Genomic DNA, 16,350 nt, shown 5'->3' with positions numbered 1-16,350 from the left:
TTCAAAACCCCTGCTGCATTGTGTTTGTGCTGGATTTAAATGAGCTCTGCATGTTGTGGTGATTGACGGGTCTCTGGCCAATCAGAGCTCTGCAGGGTTTACGCCTCACGTTCAGTACCGACTCTGCTCGGCTGGACCCAGGTACACGCAGGGGACTGAGCGTCTGGTTCCAGGCACTTTTGGAAGAGTGCCATTAGGAACGTCATGATTAAACGGTGTAGGGACCTTTCCAGAGGCTCACCATCGGCTCTTATGGGTTAAAAAGGTTGTTCTGAAGTTGCCGTGCTGCACAAACATCTCAGTGCTTTAAGAACGATGATCGATTGAAATGATGTATTAAAAATGACACATTAGTCTTGTGCTGAACTCAAACAGAAGAGAAAACGGTGACGATCTCATTGGAGTCACAGTTGGGAACTTGGTTAAAGTGTTTTTAAATGTTTGTAGACTACCTCTTGCACTAAGGCAATTATTTTAACAAACTGTGTGTGTGTGTAGGAATGAGCGCCACAGCACGGAAGCGTAAAGAGGAGGTAGCCCAGGCCCTGAAGAAGCTCATCCAGGCGAAGGGCAAAGCTCCGGCGATGAAGTACCAGCAGCTGTTTGATGACCTCCGTGGGCAGTCGGAGGCTGTGAGTGGGCTGGTTTTCCCTCTTGTTGTTCTCAGTAAATTCACTGCTTTAATTAAACACTGTTTCCCTGCGTCTCACCTGCGATCCTTCTCCCTGACTCCAGGCCATCACCAAGGACATGTTCGATGAAGCTCTCCGAGCGCTGGCTGATGAGGACTACCTGACGGTCACAGGGAAGACCGTGCGTCTGCTGTAACTCTGCGCTGAAGGGGACTCCAGGCTCCTGATTAAATCCTTTCTTCTCGTCTGTGAAGGTGTTGATGTACAATAAAATGTTTTGTTTCTGGTGTTGCGTTTATAACCAGGTCTCCTTTGCTTTCCTCTGTGGAACTGAACTGACCCGAGTGGAGCGTGGGCCGCTATGTATCACCGCTAGAACCCTTAGCGTGGTTCTAGAGCAGAATGTGTTTAAAAATGCGGTGTGGACGTTTCTGAGGAAGCCTTTTGTAGTGAAGAGTAAGAAAATAAAGCGGTGGCATCGGAGTCAAGTTAATGAAGTCGTGTATTTCTGCTCTTCCTGTGAATACCTCCAGCTTTTTTGAGCTTGGGTCTGTAGACTAGTCCCCCTGTTGCTCTGCATACTTTGTTACCCCCTCTCCCTGTTCTTCAGCGCTCAGGACCCCCACAGAGCAGGTGTGATGTGGTGGTGGATCATTCTCAGCGCTGCAGTGACACTGACGTGGTGGTTTGGAGTGAGTGGATCAGACAGTGCTGATGCTAAGTATGCAGAGCAACAGATTCACTGCACTCTACTTGCAGAACTAGAGTGTGGTCAGTGCAGCTGAGAAACGAGGAGGCTTTAATGTGTCAAATGAGTGAAAGAAGGTATGGACAACATGGCACTTATAGCCAGGATGTTCTCTTCTGAACAGTGCAGTGTTTACTGCCGAACTAATCTGGAGTGGATAAACCACCACTGCACACCACAGAGGTTCACGAGTCAGTTTTTGGAAGTCGTGTCTCTTATGGTTGAAAAGCACGAGTTGCCGTTTTAATCCGCTTTACGCAAAGGTTTTGGTGGAAAAAGAAAAAGCTGCAGTTGCTTCGTGTGTCTCACGCTCAGAGTTTGACTCCTGGAACAATGGAGAGTGCTTCACGCGGGGAGTTAGGGCTTGGACCAGTGGCCAATTTTGTTAAACGGGTTCTTAATTTTTAATAAAAAGCAAGAATAAAAATAGAGTATCTTTAATGTGGTGGGTTGTGCGTACCCCGTAAACAAGGAAAGTCCCTGGACGGTCTAAAAGTAGTCTGTCCTTCAAGGACATGTTTTAGACGTCAAGAGACGTCCAAAATCCGTCTTAAGTTAAGTGGTGACCAATCGATAACGTCAGTGGACGTCCAAAACGCGTTTTATACAAGTAATTTATTTCGGGACCAATTAATAACGTCAACGGACGTCCAAAATACGTCTAATAGTCGTCTTTTCAACTTTAATTTTCAACCTTAAGAGAACGTCGATTAGACGGCAGTCATTACGTTATTTCAACGTTGAATCAACGGCTAATTGTTTACTGGGTAGCTGTGTAGAGCACAGTAAAATAAACAGTCTGCTGAATTACTCGTAATTACAAATAAATATGCAGCTTATAGTCCACGTAACTACTGTAAATAAAAACCCAGCAAAATTGTAAAAGTGTAGTTTATAACAGTTTACCGACAGAAGGCTCAGCTGCAGTGTGAACTCGCTGCGGTGGTCAGTGCTGATCTGGGGCTGTGTTGCACACGACAGGGAACTGAACGTTGGTCACTTTTACAGCACTGACCTGAAATCAGGAGGGGGAGGGGTGTGTTTTCCTGTTCTCCTCCTGAAGTTACATAGTTACAGCATCACATAAATCTCAAAAAGTACAAAACACCAGGTGGAAAATATAAACCTGCAAGTTTTAACGTCTCACACTTGTGAATATCCCTCTCACGCGTGCTAACGTGAAACTCACGAGCACAGAGCGAGGAATAACAAGCATTATCTCAAACTCAAACCGTCTTTGTTACATTCTCAAACAGTTTTAGTCTCTCGATTACAAAGTTTCCCTCACGTACCAACCCAGTAAACATTTAGCCGTTGATTTAACGTTGAAATAACGTAATGACTGCCGTCTAATCAACGTTCTCTTAAGGTTGAAAATGAAAGTTGAAAAGACGTCCAAACACAGACATTGAAAAGACGACTATTAGACGTATTTTGGACGTCCATTGACGTTATTAATTGGTCCCGAAATAAATTACTTGTATAAAACGCGTTTTGGACGTCCACTGACGTTATCGATTGGTCACCACTTAACTAACTTATTAAGATGGATTTTGGACGTCCATTGACATTTAAAATATGTCCTTGATGGACAGACTACTTTTAGACCTATTTTAAACGTCCAGGGTCGTTCCTTGTTTACTGGGAAGTTCTTTTTCCTCAGGCCCTTTGTGACGACAGTTTGGGGGCGGGATCAGGGGCTGTTCTCTCAATGCTATTGGCTGATGACTCCTGGTTCTGTAACACTCCCTGCCTTACTGTATTTGTCCCATCTCTGAGTGACCTCCTGTCTCAACACTCACACTTGTGCTCTCGTTCCCCTTGTTAGCATGTGCGTGCCTACGTGTGCAAGGCTTTAGGGAAGTCCCAAATGTCCTGTGAAAGGAATTACCCAAGATCCACAGAGGGCCTGTGATGTTCCTCAAAGAAACCAATCCGCTTGTTAAGTTGTGACGTATATCGACCCCGTGAAACGTCACGCCTGGGTCCAAACCGCGGCTCAGTGTGGCTCACTAGGGCCACTACATTTAGTGAAGTTTCAGACTTTCTAGTGAGTCATTAGGAAGAAAAAAAATTGCTACTTTCTGTACAAACCTTTGCTACTTTATATTCGACAATCGATAGCACAACTCGTTAAGAGTCGACCGGGACTGACCGTGAGCAGGAGGCACGTCTCTCTCCGCGGCTTCTCTGAATCCAGAGACGGAGCTGTGGGAGACACCGCTCTCTACACAGTGTCTATGCTCCAAGAGACGGAGCCCACACATCAGAACGAGCACACAGTGCTGCTAAAGACATGTTTACGAATAATATTCTCCTTTTAATGAACCCCTGAACCAAGAAAACAGAACTGATTGAGATATTCATGACACGTGGAGTCACACGTTTGTTTTAAAAACTCTGAAGTTAAGGGACATGCCCTGATTAACTGGAGTGAGTGTAATGTTACTAAAGCGATGGCCCTGTGATGGACTGGTGCTCTCTCCAGGGTGTGTTTTTACCCAGTGACTCGGGGTAGGCTCCGGACCCACCGCACCCTGAAGTAGATCAACGACTACAGACAATGAATGAATGAGTGAACGTTTTTTTCTTATTTATTTATTTTTTTGGTGGGTGGGATGGTGGGATGGGACCAATCTGATTCCATAATAACCCCCCCACCCCACACTTCCCTCCCCTCCACCCTCCTCAATGCAGTGGTGCTGACGGTTTAGTCACGTGGTCGTGATGTCACGCTATCGTGCGCTTCTGGACTCGGCTGGAGAAGATGGCGGCCTCCTCAGGTGTGTCTCGGGGCTGGGGGACAGGGTGCTGCTGCGGGGAGAGGGAGGGCGCTCCGGGGGTAGCGCGGCGGGGGGCTCGCCCCGTGCTAAAACCCGGGCCGCGTTTCGCGCGAGCCGGGTTACCTGGCCAGGTGTGGCGCGCGCTGTCTCCCGCGGGTCTGAGGGGCTCGCGCTGACGGCGGCGCTGTTTTTGTTGGATCACAGGTTAATCGCCGCGGTTAAAGCCGGGAAACGCGCCGAGTTCTGGGCCGAGGGGCTCGGGGAGGGCTCGTGGAGGACTCGGGGGGAGGGACACGTTAAAGCGCCACGGCCCAAAACACCGCGCTTAAAACAACGAGGCAGGCTTGGGTTGAGTGTAGCTAAGCTAACTCTGGCCGCGGCGGTGAAGTCTGGGGCGGCTAGCGCTGCGCTCGGGGATTGCTTATGTGTGTTGTACCCCCGCGGTTCGCCCCTGGCCCGCCAGAGGAGAAACCCCTCACAGGAATAAGTGCAGCTTCAGCTGGAAACTCTGCACCGCTACCCCGCTAACTGCTGGGCTCGGCTGTGTTGTCTAACTTAGCTTACCCTAGCTTAGCTTACTTTAGCCTAGCAAGCAGGGCTGGGAGTCAACTCCCCAGAAAGTATCGATTCCTCGGTTCCTGCAACGAAGAGTCGACTCAGATTCGATTGCACCCTGCTGCTGTCAGACAACTCTCTGCGTTTTGGATTATTACCGGCCATAACATTAAAACCCCACTGACCACTATGTGGTTCTACACTTACAGACTGTAGTCCATCTGTAGCTCTGCATACTGAGCAGGTGTGATGTGGTGGTGGATCGTTCTCAGCGCTGCAGTGACACTGACGTGGTGGTGGTGTGTTAGTGTGTGTTGTGCTGGTGTAGAGTGGATCAGACACAGCAGTGCTGCTGGAGTTTTTAAACCCTGTGTCCACTCTCTGTCCACTCTGTGAGACACTCCTCCCTCGTTGGTCCACCTTGTAGATGTAGAGTCAGAGACGGTAGCTCATCTGTCGCTGCACAGTGTGTGTCGCTCGTCCTCTAGTCCTTCATCAGTGACACAGGACGCTGTCGGCTGGATGTTTTTGGGCGGTGGACTGTCTTCACGTAGCATTCAATTAATCAAACATTTTGGGCATATAAAAACAGAATAATTTCCTGTGGCAGCCACAGGGCTATAAGCAACTTGTCCAATCATTTCATTTGGGCCAAATGAAGTGACTGGACCTTCTACCTGCCTGTCTACATGTTTCTATTGCGACCCGCCCACATCCAGAGTCCTTCACCCAGCTCTCCACACATTCTGCTGTAGGCTAGGGAGCTAGTGCACGAGATCGATGGACGGAGTTCCTTACAACAGCTCACAGTGCTGAACAAAGGAAGAGAGAAGTAGAAAGCGAATATGATAAAAATTATAAGTTTAGCACTCTTCTATCCACACTGTCCTCTCTGGGACTCCTCCAGCTGTAGTCTGGCAGTGCACCGTCAAGTGGTTTTGAAAGAAGGGACGAAGGGATATTTTCTGAAACTAGCTTCCACTCGCTGCTTTCTGTTGGATTTATCTCTCTGCTGTGAAATAAAGTTAATGTTGTTCTCCCTTTAGTTGTTAGAGATGTGTTTTTGTACACATATGTGCGCTTTCAGATTTGTGAATGTGAGGAATCGTTTGCAGTGACTCTGAATGAACAGGAGTCGACTCCTGTGTTCTGGGAGCCAGCTCTGTCAGTGTAGCGCCGCCGTGCACTGTAACATTTAGAATGAACTGGTCTCTACAGAGAATATGATCTCGGTGGTGTTTTTGTACCGAGCTCTCTGGTCGACCCTGGTGTTTCTGAGAGTCGTACGGAGGGAAGGGAAGCTCTTCTTGGAGCCCTCAGAGTTTTTTACGGAAGTGTGATCTGGTGCCTTTCGTCTCAGACGTGACCAAGTCAGCAGCTGCCAGGACGAGTGTGATCACATTCCGTACATATTTTAAACCGTACACTGCAGGAGGACCTCTCACTTTCGTTGAATAAAAGTGTTCAAATAAAAGAACAGGCTGAAGTCAGGAAGCAGAACCAAACTCTGCTGATACAAGCTTTTTAAACTTTCTCTCTGTGGAAAGTTTAAATCAAAATAATTCAGATTCAAGCCTATAACATTCAGCTGAAATCCGTGTTTATTTTTCAGTCGATATTTATCCGCCATCTTACTCTCGGTGTAGTCAGTGATGATTCCGTTTTAAACGTTTTAGATTCGTTATAGTTTCACCCCTCTGTGTGAATCAGGGCAGGACAGTAGTTCACTATCAGTGTATAAAATGTTTCAGTAACGGTGATATTACTTTTAAACACTTTCAGTACGTGTTATTGACAGCGTCTGTCGCGGACTGGCGGTCATTAGGGGGCGCTGTCGTCGGTTCAGCGCTCAGTTTTAAAGCTAGTTTAAAAACGTTAATATTGACAGAAAGCCGAGAGGTGGTTTGATGACGACATCGTGTTCTGTGGCTGTTTTTGTTGGTATCGGTAATTATAGCGTATTGACCAAAATGAAGGAGTGTATTGTGATGTAACTGTTGCCCGTATCGTCCGGCTACGACATAAAGCACTTTGAATTGTCAATGTTTACGAAAGGTGCTCTATAAATAAATGTGCAGCGTCCACAGTCTGCGTTCTCCACGTGTCAGCTTTCTAACTTCAAACTACGAAAATGGGGTCCGTCATGGCCTCCACTCCCTCAGATTCTCTACAGCTGCTTTCAGAGTGTGTGAAATGTACTGAAGCAGCAAGCTCTGTTTGATTGGGTGCACAATGCAGATTTGGAGGCAATAGGAGAGCAGTGGCGTCTGTTAGCAGTTGAAAAGGTGGTGTTATCAGACGCTCAGCTCGGGGTGTGAGCGAGGGGTCGGCGTTAACGTCTAGTGCAGCGCTCCCCAGGTTCAGTGTGAAAACAGCTTTACAGTGAACGTAGTGTTTAATGTTAATAGTTTTCTAAAAACCTTTCACACACACACACACACACACAGTAGTGCACTAGGGGCAGTGAACACACACCCAGAGCGAGGGGTGGTCATCCCCGGCGCCCAGGGAGCAGTTGTGGGTTCAGTGCCTTGCTCAAGAGGCCCTCAGCTGTGGATGTTGAGGGAGGAGGACAGTGCTGTTCCTTCACTCCCACCGCCCCCATTTTCCTGCCACTCGTGGGAACCTTTCAGCCCTAAGCCCTCTGCTCTAACCATTAGGACATGGCTGCTGTTCCTCGGTGCTCTGTGTCAGAAAATGTTCTTGAGTTTGACCACGGCAAAGCGGACACGGACACAAATGGGATGCCCGAATATAAGGGATACAGCCTGTTATCAGGTAACGTACGCTGCCGTGTGAACGTCGTGTTGCTGTCTCCAACAGATGATCACTGTTTGCGTTTTTGGAGAAAGACAAACGTCTGTAGCAGCAGCACAAACACTCGCAGGTCGTCTACACGCTCCGCCACCTTCTCACTTGTTTCCTGCCGCCGTGCAGCGCCCCCTGTTGATGACGTGTTCTGTGACATATCCTCGGTTTCCACTAAAACTGCTGCTTCGCTGAATAACACCAAGGTTCTTATGAACCCTAACCTGACCCCCAGGTCAGGAACCACTTTGCCTTTCAGTCATTGGCTGTGACTGGGTTTTTAAGCGCACTGCAGCTTTAAACTGTGGCAGTTATTTAAACTGTGGCACTGTGGCAGTTATTTACAGCGCACTTCAAATCACTGTTGTTCTGAGTCATTAATGTGAATAATTAAATGCTAAAGTAAATGTGTCTTGCTTTGTGTCGTTTGTGCAGGAGTTAAAGTTCCACGCAATTTCCGTTTGTTGGAGGAGCTGGAAGAGGGGCAGAAGGGTGTTGGCGATGGAACAGTAAGCTGGGGTCTGGAGGACGACGAGGACATGACTTTAACGCGGTGGACAGGGATGATCATTGGACCTGCACGAGTAAGATCTGTTTTGAAGGCGATTGTAGAAACTTGTAATAGAGGTTTTATTGTGGATTGTGGGGATGGGGTTTGTCCGCTAGAGAAACGCCACCCAGAGTCATTTGTTCCACAGCTGAAGTGTGTGGCTTTGTAGGAATCAAATTTAAAATACAAACACTCAGTGAACATGTTAATCGTGGTCAGTTTTACCTCTGCAGAGCGCCCCATTGGGTTCAGGGTCTCTACTGAAGGCTGATGACACGTCGCAAACGTCAAAAACATTTATACCAGACATTACCCCAAGTTTATCCTGCCAGCCCCCTAGTGCAGAGTCTGGGTAATGTCCGAGTGAGCGCGTGTGAACAGAGCCGGGAATGTTCCAGAGGATTCACAGTGAATTAATGCCATGCCTCCTGCACAGGCACTTCCCTCAGAACAGTTCTATCCGCGAGAAAACGTCTGATATGGTAAACCTCCGTCTGTACGCTTCATGGAAAACGTCCGGTCTTCCTCACCTTCATAGTGGAGCTTACCTCTCCATTACCTATCACCTCAGAGCATTTTACAAAGTTCATCTAGAGACAGAGTTAGTTTCTGAATCCGGGAGGTGACACTTTCGTCTGCTGGTGAGGGCTTTACTCTCTGTAGCCACTCATAGAAGCCTCATAGCCTCAGAGAAGCTCTTAGAAAGAAGGAAAGTAGCCCTTGAAATGGTGAAATCACAGCTTTGTTGTTGTCTTCGAGGAAGTGCACCGTGGTGGTGCTTTACCCATGTAAGGAACTGTTCTTGAGTCAAAAAGACAAGCAGCACGTAGTCACTTCCTGTTTGTGCGATGTGACTGCGTGTGTTACAGCCGTCCTGGAGCTGGGTTATTGATGAGCAATAGGAAACACACCGTTAGTCATGCTGATATATAACAGCGCTCGACGTGAAACTGCAGTCCCTACATAGGGAACTTCACCACTCCTGGATCTACGACTACCCCCGGCCTATTGAGGGCTCTGCGTAGGGGTAAAGAGCTGTTTGAGGTACAGCCAGAGACTGTGATAACACACTAAGCTATGCAGCTCACAGCTACAAAGGATGGTCTTTCAAAATGGGGCTCTTTGAATTGTGTATGTGAGGGCACAGCAGAAAGGAGGGGGTCCACTCCATAGGCCTTTAATAGAGTAACTACGCCCCCTAGCTGAAAAAGTGGGAGGAGGCTTTGCAGAGGGCGCTGTCCCCCCCCCCCCCCCTCCATTGTATTATAATTAGAAGCACTTTATTAGCCACTGTGTTTCCACAAGGAGGAATTGTTCTCCACATTTAACCCAATCCACGCAGTGAAACACACATTTACACACACACTAGTGAACACAAGGTGGCAGTGAGCGGTTGGGGGTTAGGCGTCTTGCTCAAGGGCACTGCCCGCTCTGGGGATCGAACCAGCCACCTTCCGGTTACACACACATCGATATGTTTAGGCACGTCGCCTCCTTCACCATCAACAAAAACGCCATTGTTGTGTGAAGACTAGAACAATGCAAAAAACGGACGTTTGTAGCTTGTGTGCATCACTTTTTGTTTCGGACGACAGCAAACGGCTCGAGAAAAATAAACTATTCCAGCCAGGTTTTTACTTCTGCACCATGAGGTCCTAAACGTCTCCCTTCACCCTGCGTAGTGCACAGTAAAGGTCATAACCTCCCTGTTTCTGCATTCAGGTCCTGTGTTATATGTCGACTTTATAAAAACTCACCCGCTACCCGCTTCACATCTTCTTGTCAAACCAGTGCCCTGTCTGTAACCCGTCTGATCTGAAATCCGATCTGACGTTAACGTTCATGTCGCATGCCCACGAATCGCATCAGATCTAGGACCTCATGAAAGTGACTCATTTGATTTGACAAAATCACAGCCCAGAAACGATCACAGTCACATTTAAGGCAAAAAAAAGATGAGATTCGAGTCACTTCAGCCTCGTGATGTGAACGCAGCCCGACCACTTTACATCTGTGGACTTTGAACCCATGTTCAACCTCGAGTTTAAGATCCTCAGATCAGTTGCGGTTGGCCACTCCTCACACTCGACTGCTGCCCCAGGTTTGAGCTTGGTGTGACGCTGTCAGAGCGGTTCTCCTCGCCCTGATGGATGACTGACAGTTGGGGAAGTCTATGGAAATGGAAATGTAGCCCGCTCTGTTTGTTTCCATGGAGCTGTGACCCAGACTGAGCGCAGTAGGAGCCATAATGTTATTCCAAAGTGCTGTGTCCCCTTTAACTTTAGAAATGTGCCATCTTTCATCATGAGCACATTAGGTTTTATTAATATTTTAGTGGTAATTTTGAGAGAGGTGTTGCATTATTACAGGAACCTTTCATTGAAATTAGGAAAAACATTCTAAATTAAAGATTACCATAAAGGATCCACTAAATGCCTCCTCCAGCGCCTCAATTCCCACAAATAATTATGTTACCACGATATCACGGAGTACTCCCCCACATTTCAAACTGCAGCCTGGGGTTATATTTACAGCTCGTTTTAGAGTCGGTAAAAAGCCCTGGAATATTTCCTTAAACTTGAGCCTGGAGAAATGACTGGAAATGGTCTGTATTTGGATTAAACCTGCTTCAATGCTCCGGTGATTATCACATTGCCCCCGTCCACAGGTAGAACGAATCCCTTCAGAACAGGGCTTTATCGGAATAAAGATTGTCCAGCTGTTGAACAGAACTAAAGCTCTGTGGCGCAGTTACTCTGTAAATGGTGATGGTGTCTAAATTGTGGTGTTTTCCGTGCCCTGGGGGAGGCCCTTGAGAAATACAGAGGTAAACAGATTAAATCTACATCTAACTTTAATCTGTAACAAATCAGACGTTTTAGCAGCTGCTCCTTAGAAATGACAGTGTTATTTTCAGTTTTTTGGTCGTGTCATAAATGTACAGTTGTCAGCGTCTGGCTTCAAACTAGAGCTGTGTTCGTATCGTTCGCCATAATATCGCCAGTTTTTGTAATACGATAAAAAAAAACGTCGTGTGGAGGGGGCGTGGTCACAGAATATCGGACGTACAATAAACCACGGGAAACACAACCGATCTGTTCCACCTCCTTGAGCAGAAACACCCGCTGAGGACGAGGAAAATCAAACTCACCGTTAGAAGAGTTCAACAGCCAATGACCTCTGACCCCAGCAGAGAACCTCCACTGACTCGACTCAGACGCTGTTCTGGGTTTGTGTTGTTTACTGTGGAGGTTTCTGTAGAATTGTTTACGTTTGTTGTTTATATTCACACACTACATTTGAGGTTTTTCTTACGTGTGGTGGATTTATATTCTTTTTTATTTATTTTATCAGAATCTTGGTAAATTACTGTTGTTTACAAAATATACAAATGTTTACAGACCTTTTTTTTGTCACTTAACTGTTACATTTGTAGTAAAATGACGTTTTAATAAAAGAAAACCCATTTAATATTGTTATATAAACGTTTATTTTGTTACAAACGTGTTATTGTTCTGTGTTTGGTCAAACCGCCCACCCCTGGTCCAGACGTCACTGAGTCGTGTGAAGCTGTGTTTTCAGTGTTAATTCCGTCTGTGATTTGTGAAAAAGTGTGGGTCTCGTGTCCAGACGGCAGCATGTGTACAGCGTATACTTAAAGTTGCCTAAAGTTGTGCCAGGAATCTCTTCAGTTTAAAAAACAGTGGAACTGTTTCTGTTCTGTGTTTAACGTCTTTCTCTTGTCTCTGTTTCTCAGACTAATTATGAAAACAGGATATACAGCCTGAAAGTGGAGTGTGGCCCTAAATATCCTGAAGTACCACCGGCTGTTAGATTTGTAACAAAAATTAGCATGAACGGAATAAATAACTCCAATGGGATGGTGAGTGTTCCTTACCTTTTTAATTGTTATTACTCTGTTGTTTGTCCGGAGAGACTCATTTGAATGCGTTTAGCCGCTCCAGCAAAACGTCCTGAACATTAGAACTGAGTGGTGGTTCTCTGGAGCAGAGTGTGTCAGAGCGCCACGCCCCTGAGGCTAATAACATTCACGATAAAGGAGAAATCTATCCACAACGTGAACAAGTCTTAACACCTAACGTAATGGTAACGACAGGGGTGAGCTGTTCAGTGCTTCACATCAGAAACACTTTGTCCTGCTGCAGGAGTGGAATGGACGTGTCTCACGCTTGTTGCGGTCCAGAGCCGTGTCGTGTGGAAATAAGCCTGTGCCAGTTTGCTGTGTGTTATCTCTTCACGTCTCTCACCTTTTCTCCTTTCTCCCTCTGTGTTCCAGGTGGATGTACGTAGCATACCGATTCTAACCAAATGGCAAAACTCTTATAGCATTAAAGTCGTTCTTCAAGAGCTAAGGCGTCTAATGATGTCCAAAGAGAACATGAAGCTTCCTCAACCGCCGGAAGGACAGACGTACAGCAATTAATTGTAAACGATTGTTTCTGACCCTCTGTCTTAAACCTTACTCTCCTAGAAATGTCTCGTAAGTCATCAGAGAAAAAAAAAGAAACACAAAATCAAATAAAGAGAATTCACTCCACACACGAGCAGACGACACTGCGGGGGCGGGATCGGACGTTTCTAATAGTTTAGCTTCTGGGATAAAAATAAAGACGTGCCTGCGGCGCGAGGCGGTGTGTGAGATTCTGTTCTAACGTTAAGTGCACAAACCTTTCTCCTCCATCAATCTTCTGTTGACCATGAGCTTTGTTTTCCGAACTGTACGTTTTTTTTCTTGTAGGCTTAAAAAAGGCATGTCAGAAAAGGCAAGGTCGCGTAGATCTCTTCGATTCCTTTTGAGTTGCAGCGACTGGACGCCAAAAGTAAATTCACAACGCGTATGAAGACAGCATGCTTAAACACATAGTTTGGAGGGGGGTGTTAAAACAAAGCAGAACAGCAGTGTACTGTGTGGGAAGCCCTTGCCGATGATTTAACGTAAGGGCGGCTAAAGTGTGCCTGTAGTGTCACAATGTGGGAGGGACGGGCTGGTGGTGTTTGTCTTTTGTTTTCTGTTGTTGTCGTGTTATTCTTTTTCTTTTAAATGTGTTTGAAAATGTAGTTTCATTGCGGTATCTTTTTGAGACGTAACAGATGTTCTGCTCTGTTCTAAATCAGATGATGTAACTCCTCCAGGAAGTGTCAGGTGCGTAAAGAAGTGACTCTTGTAACCTCTCTCTCGCTCTCTGTCTGTCTCCTGTCTCTCTGTCTTCCATGTATGAGCTCACTAAATAAACCCACGTTGCTCAGTGTTAAATGCGTGTTCCTGTACGATGCAGAAACCCTCGAGGATTCTCCGCGGCGTGCTGCTGCACCTCGGCTTATTCCCACCGTTTTAAGCGCGAGCGCCGCACTGTATCCAGCGATACGACGATTAACCGTCATCCCCCACTTGGTTAGAGCTGCGGCAGTTGACGTAATGAGTTGTGATTTGCCCGCGTGACCCTTACGCACGCCCTCTCTGAGCTCCACTCACGCATGCGAGTCTAACTCTGAGTTCATCTGGGAGAACAGCGCCGTCGTGAGGGGTAGCTAACCTAGTTCTCACTGTTCGTACGTCGTGGAAGGCCCCTGAGGAGTGAGCTTGTGGAGCAGAGGGGGGCTACATTTCTCAGTTTCAAACCACTGTCACTTGTAGAGGGGTGGACTCTGACAGCAGTCTTTCATGCATCTCATAAAGCATTTTGGTCCCTTTTTTATTTTGTGGTTTTATTTTTGAAGATATATATTCTGGTTTTGTTGACTTTGTGACACGGGCTGTATTCAGGATAATAAATCATATTGTGGAACACACCTGGCTCTCTGTCTGTTGATTGACCCGTTCTGAAAGACGCTGTCGGCCGGGATCCACAGAACTCTGATGGAGCAGGGAGTGAAGGGTCAGTGTGGTCACTCCGCCCCATCCACAGTAACCGGTGCCGACCTGTGTGCTTTGACCAATTTGGGTTTGTTCTGACCACTGCACCTCAGGAACACCCCGCAACAAACTGTGGTCCTCCGAAGCCTACACTGACCATTTCTCCTCCTCTAACATCGACTTGGAGAACTGACCGTTCACTCACCGCCTGATTCCTCACCACCCCTCAACGAGGTCATCAGCCTTACTCCCATCACCTGTGGGTCTTTATTCTGGAGCCTGATTGATGTGAACTCTGCTAGTCTCAGTTCACATGGGCTTTAAAAATCACTGAAACTGAGGAGCTCCTGCAGAGCCTCTGGGGTTTGTTTCTGTGGAGATAATTCCAGTCGAAGGCATTTGTCCACAAAGGACTGCACACAGAACGGTAAGTTGCTCCAGATGCTGAACTTTCAGGTAGAAGTCTTGTGTCTGTTCTGAAGCGGTGCCAGCTCAAACTACTCCTTATTAAGGCCTTAAAGTGCCCTGAAGCTGTAGCAGAAGCCTCACAGATCAGATGTTTGTTCTTACCTCTCTTTTCCAGCTCAGAAACGTTGCTAACATGAAGCTATTTCTCTGTTTTTGGGACGTGGGGGAAAACATGCCTTAATTTCAAAAGTTGACTACTGTGACTCTTAATGAATCTGTCTTTATTCAGTGTTTACAGTTGGTCCAGAATGCAGCAGTGAGGTTATTGATTAGTACCAAAGAGAGACCGTCTCACTCCAGCCCTGGCCTCCACTGACTTCCTGTTCAGTTCAGGATACAGTTTAGAGGAGAGTCTAAAACACGTAACCTTGCTGAATTTACTAAAACAATGACATAGGAGCACCAACCCTTTCCCAGTTACTACTGATCATCACTGCTGTCTGCTGCTGAAACAATAAACCTGTGATTCAAATTCAAAAATAATACGCATTTTCCATTCGTTTAAACCCATTATAAGGAAACAGCTTGTCGTGGCTAAACGTAGCCTAATAAACAATGACATAGGAGCACCCAACATTCCTCAGTTACTACTGACCATAAGCTGAAACGGTGCATGAAAAACTAACAGTAAAATACTGCAGTTACGCTGTTTCCTTACGATAAGTCACATGTTGATTGTTTCAGCGGTAGAGGGCACTTATGTTCAGTGGTAATTGAGAGAGTGCAGACAAACACCAAAACTAAGTTTTTATTCACTGTTAACCAGTCTTTTAGCGCTGTCGCTAATGCAGTTAGCGCTCTCCTGAATTTAGAGTCAGTTCCACCTTAAGTAATGTAACTGTAACAGCAAAAATAAGTCAGTGTTACCCCCCTATGGAGCAGGAATAGAGCAACATCCTCATCTCGGTCGGTGCTTTTCAGCGTTTGGAGTCTCTCCGTTGTCTAAAAACCTCCAGGTGGCATTTCTCTGCCGTGAGCAGAGAGAGAGAAAGCCTAGCACCGGACCCAGACACTTTGTTTTTTTACCCATTCACAGACACTGGGGCTTCGTAAACACATTAGAGCGGTTTCCAGAGCAAACCGACTGTAGAGCTTTATTCATTTTAAACGTATTAGACTGGGTTTGTTTTTAAAGCACTGTGTTATATCAGTAGTTTGCTGAATATTGCTACCACAGTGTCCTCTGAGGTCCTCCACACAGAATACGTAGCTGTTTAGGGCTCGTTTAAAGGTTAGAGGTGGTGGTGTTTTTGCGGTTTGAGACACACAGCCTCTCCCTCGATTCGTCAGGTGCCTTCAGACTCTGTTTAAATCCAGTTTGTGCTTCAGAGTGCTTTATGAATCAAATGTACTTATGTCTGCCCTGGCGCCCCCTCCAGGGTGTGTTCCCACCTTGTGCCAGTGCTGTGAACCTCTCCAGTGCCAGGTCTGACATGAAGGGAATGTGTCGTGCCACTTCTGCTCAAAAAGGGCCCATGTTTCTCTGCTACAAACCGACGCTGAGGAGAAGGCTGAGATTACATTGACGTGGAGGTGATTCGGGAGCTTTACACATTCACATTTCTCCCAGCAGCCACTAAGGGGCGCTATGTACACATTACAAAACAGGCTTTGTGCCCATGAAGGCCTCGCTGGAGAGCATTTCTTTGCAGTGATCAGCAGCAGGGGGCGCCGCAGGGGCTCAGGGACTATCTTGAAGCACCAGCTCTGTCTGGGAGACTTGTGAGAAAGGGCAGGAGGCTTTGCTGACCTTGCTGAAGGGAAGTATGACAGTGTCGCTAGTGTCAGAGCCCTTGCCTCATGTCCTCTCTTTGTTCTGGCGCCGTGTGTGTGTGTGTGTGTGTGTGTGTGTGTGTGTGTGTGTGTGTGGACATAGTTGAAGCATTATTCTCGCCACTTGTAAGTCACTTGTTTGAGGCTGTGAGATCCTT

At 46.7% G+C, this 16,350-nt stretch overlaps 2 protein-coding genes across 3 annotated transcripts in view; both read left to right on the top strand.

Annotated features, from left to right (window-relative positions):
- The window catches only part of mcm4 (minichromosome maintenance complex component 4), a 23,158-nt gene extending 21,938 nt beyond the window's left edge, over positions 1-1,220 (top strand). The window contains exons 16-17 of the mRNA XM_066682963.1: positions 499-632; positions 736-1,220. Coding sequence (XP_066539060.1) covers positions 499-632; positions 736-828 — 227 coding nt within the window. The 3' untranslated portion in view covers positions 829-1,220. The remainder of the gene's footprint in view (positions 1-498; positions 633-735) is intronic.
- Positions 1,221-4,034: 2,814 nt separating this feature from the next.
- Positions 4,035-13,897, top strand: ube2v2 (ubiquitin-conjugating enzyme E2 variant 2). 2 transcript variants are annotated; one of them, XM_066682936.1, is made up of 4 exons: positions 4,035-4,163; positions 7,962-8,110; positions 11,834-11,959; positions 12,374-13,897. In XM_066682936.1, the coding sequence occupies exons 1-4, from the start codon at positions 4,148-4,150 to the stop codon at positions 12,518-12,520; spliced, it is 438 nt and encodes a 145-aa protein (XP_066539033.1). In that variant the 5' UTR covers positions 4,035-4,147; the 3' UTR covers positions 12,521-13,897. The 2 variants fall into 2 exon arrangements, with proteins under 2 accessions (XP_066539033.1, XP_066539034.1); XM_066682937.1 differs by lacking the exon at positions 4,035-4,163 and adding an exon at positions 7,165-7,761.
- The last annotated feature ends 2,453 nt before the right edge of the window (positions 13,898-16,350 follow it).

Source organism: Hoplias malabaricus, chromosome 10, assembly GCF_029633855.1.
Source record: "Hoplias malabaricus isolate fHopMal1 chromosome 10, fHopMal1.hap1, whole genome shotgun sequence".
In the NCBI taxonomy this organism is placed as follows: Eukaryota; Metazoa; Chordata; class Actinopteri; order Characiformes; family Erythrinidae; genus Hoplias; species Hoplias malabaricus.
The sequence above is the reverse complement of the archived record's forward strand: the minus strand, read 5'-3'. Positions and strand labels throughout refer to the sequence as shown.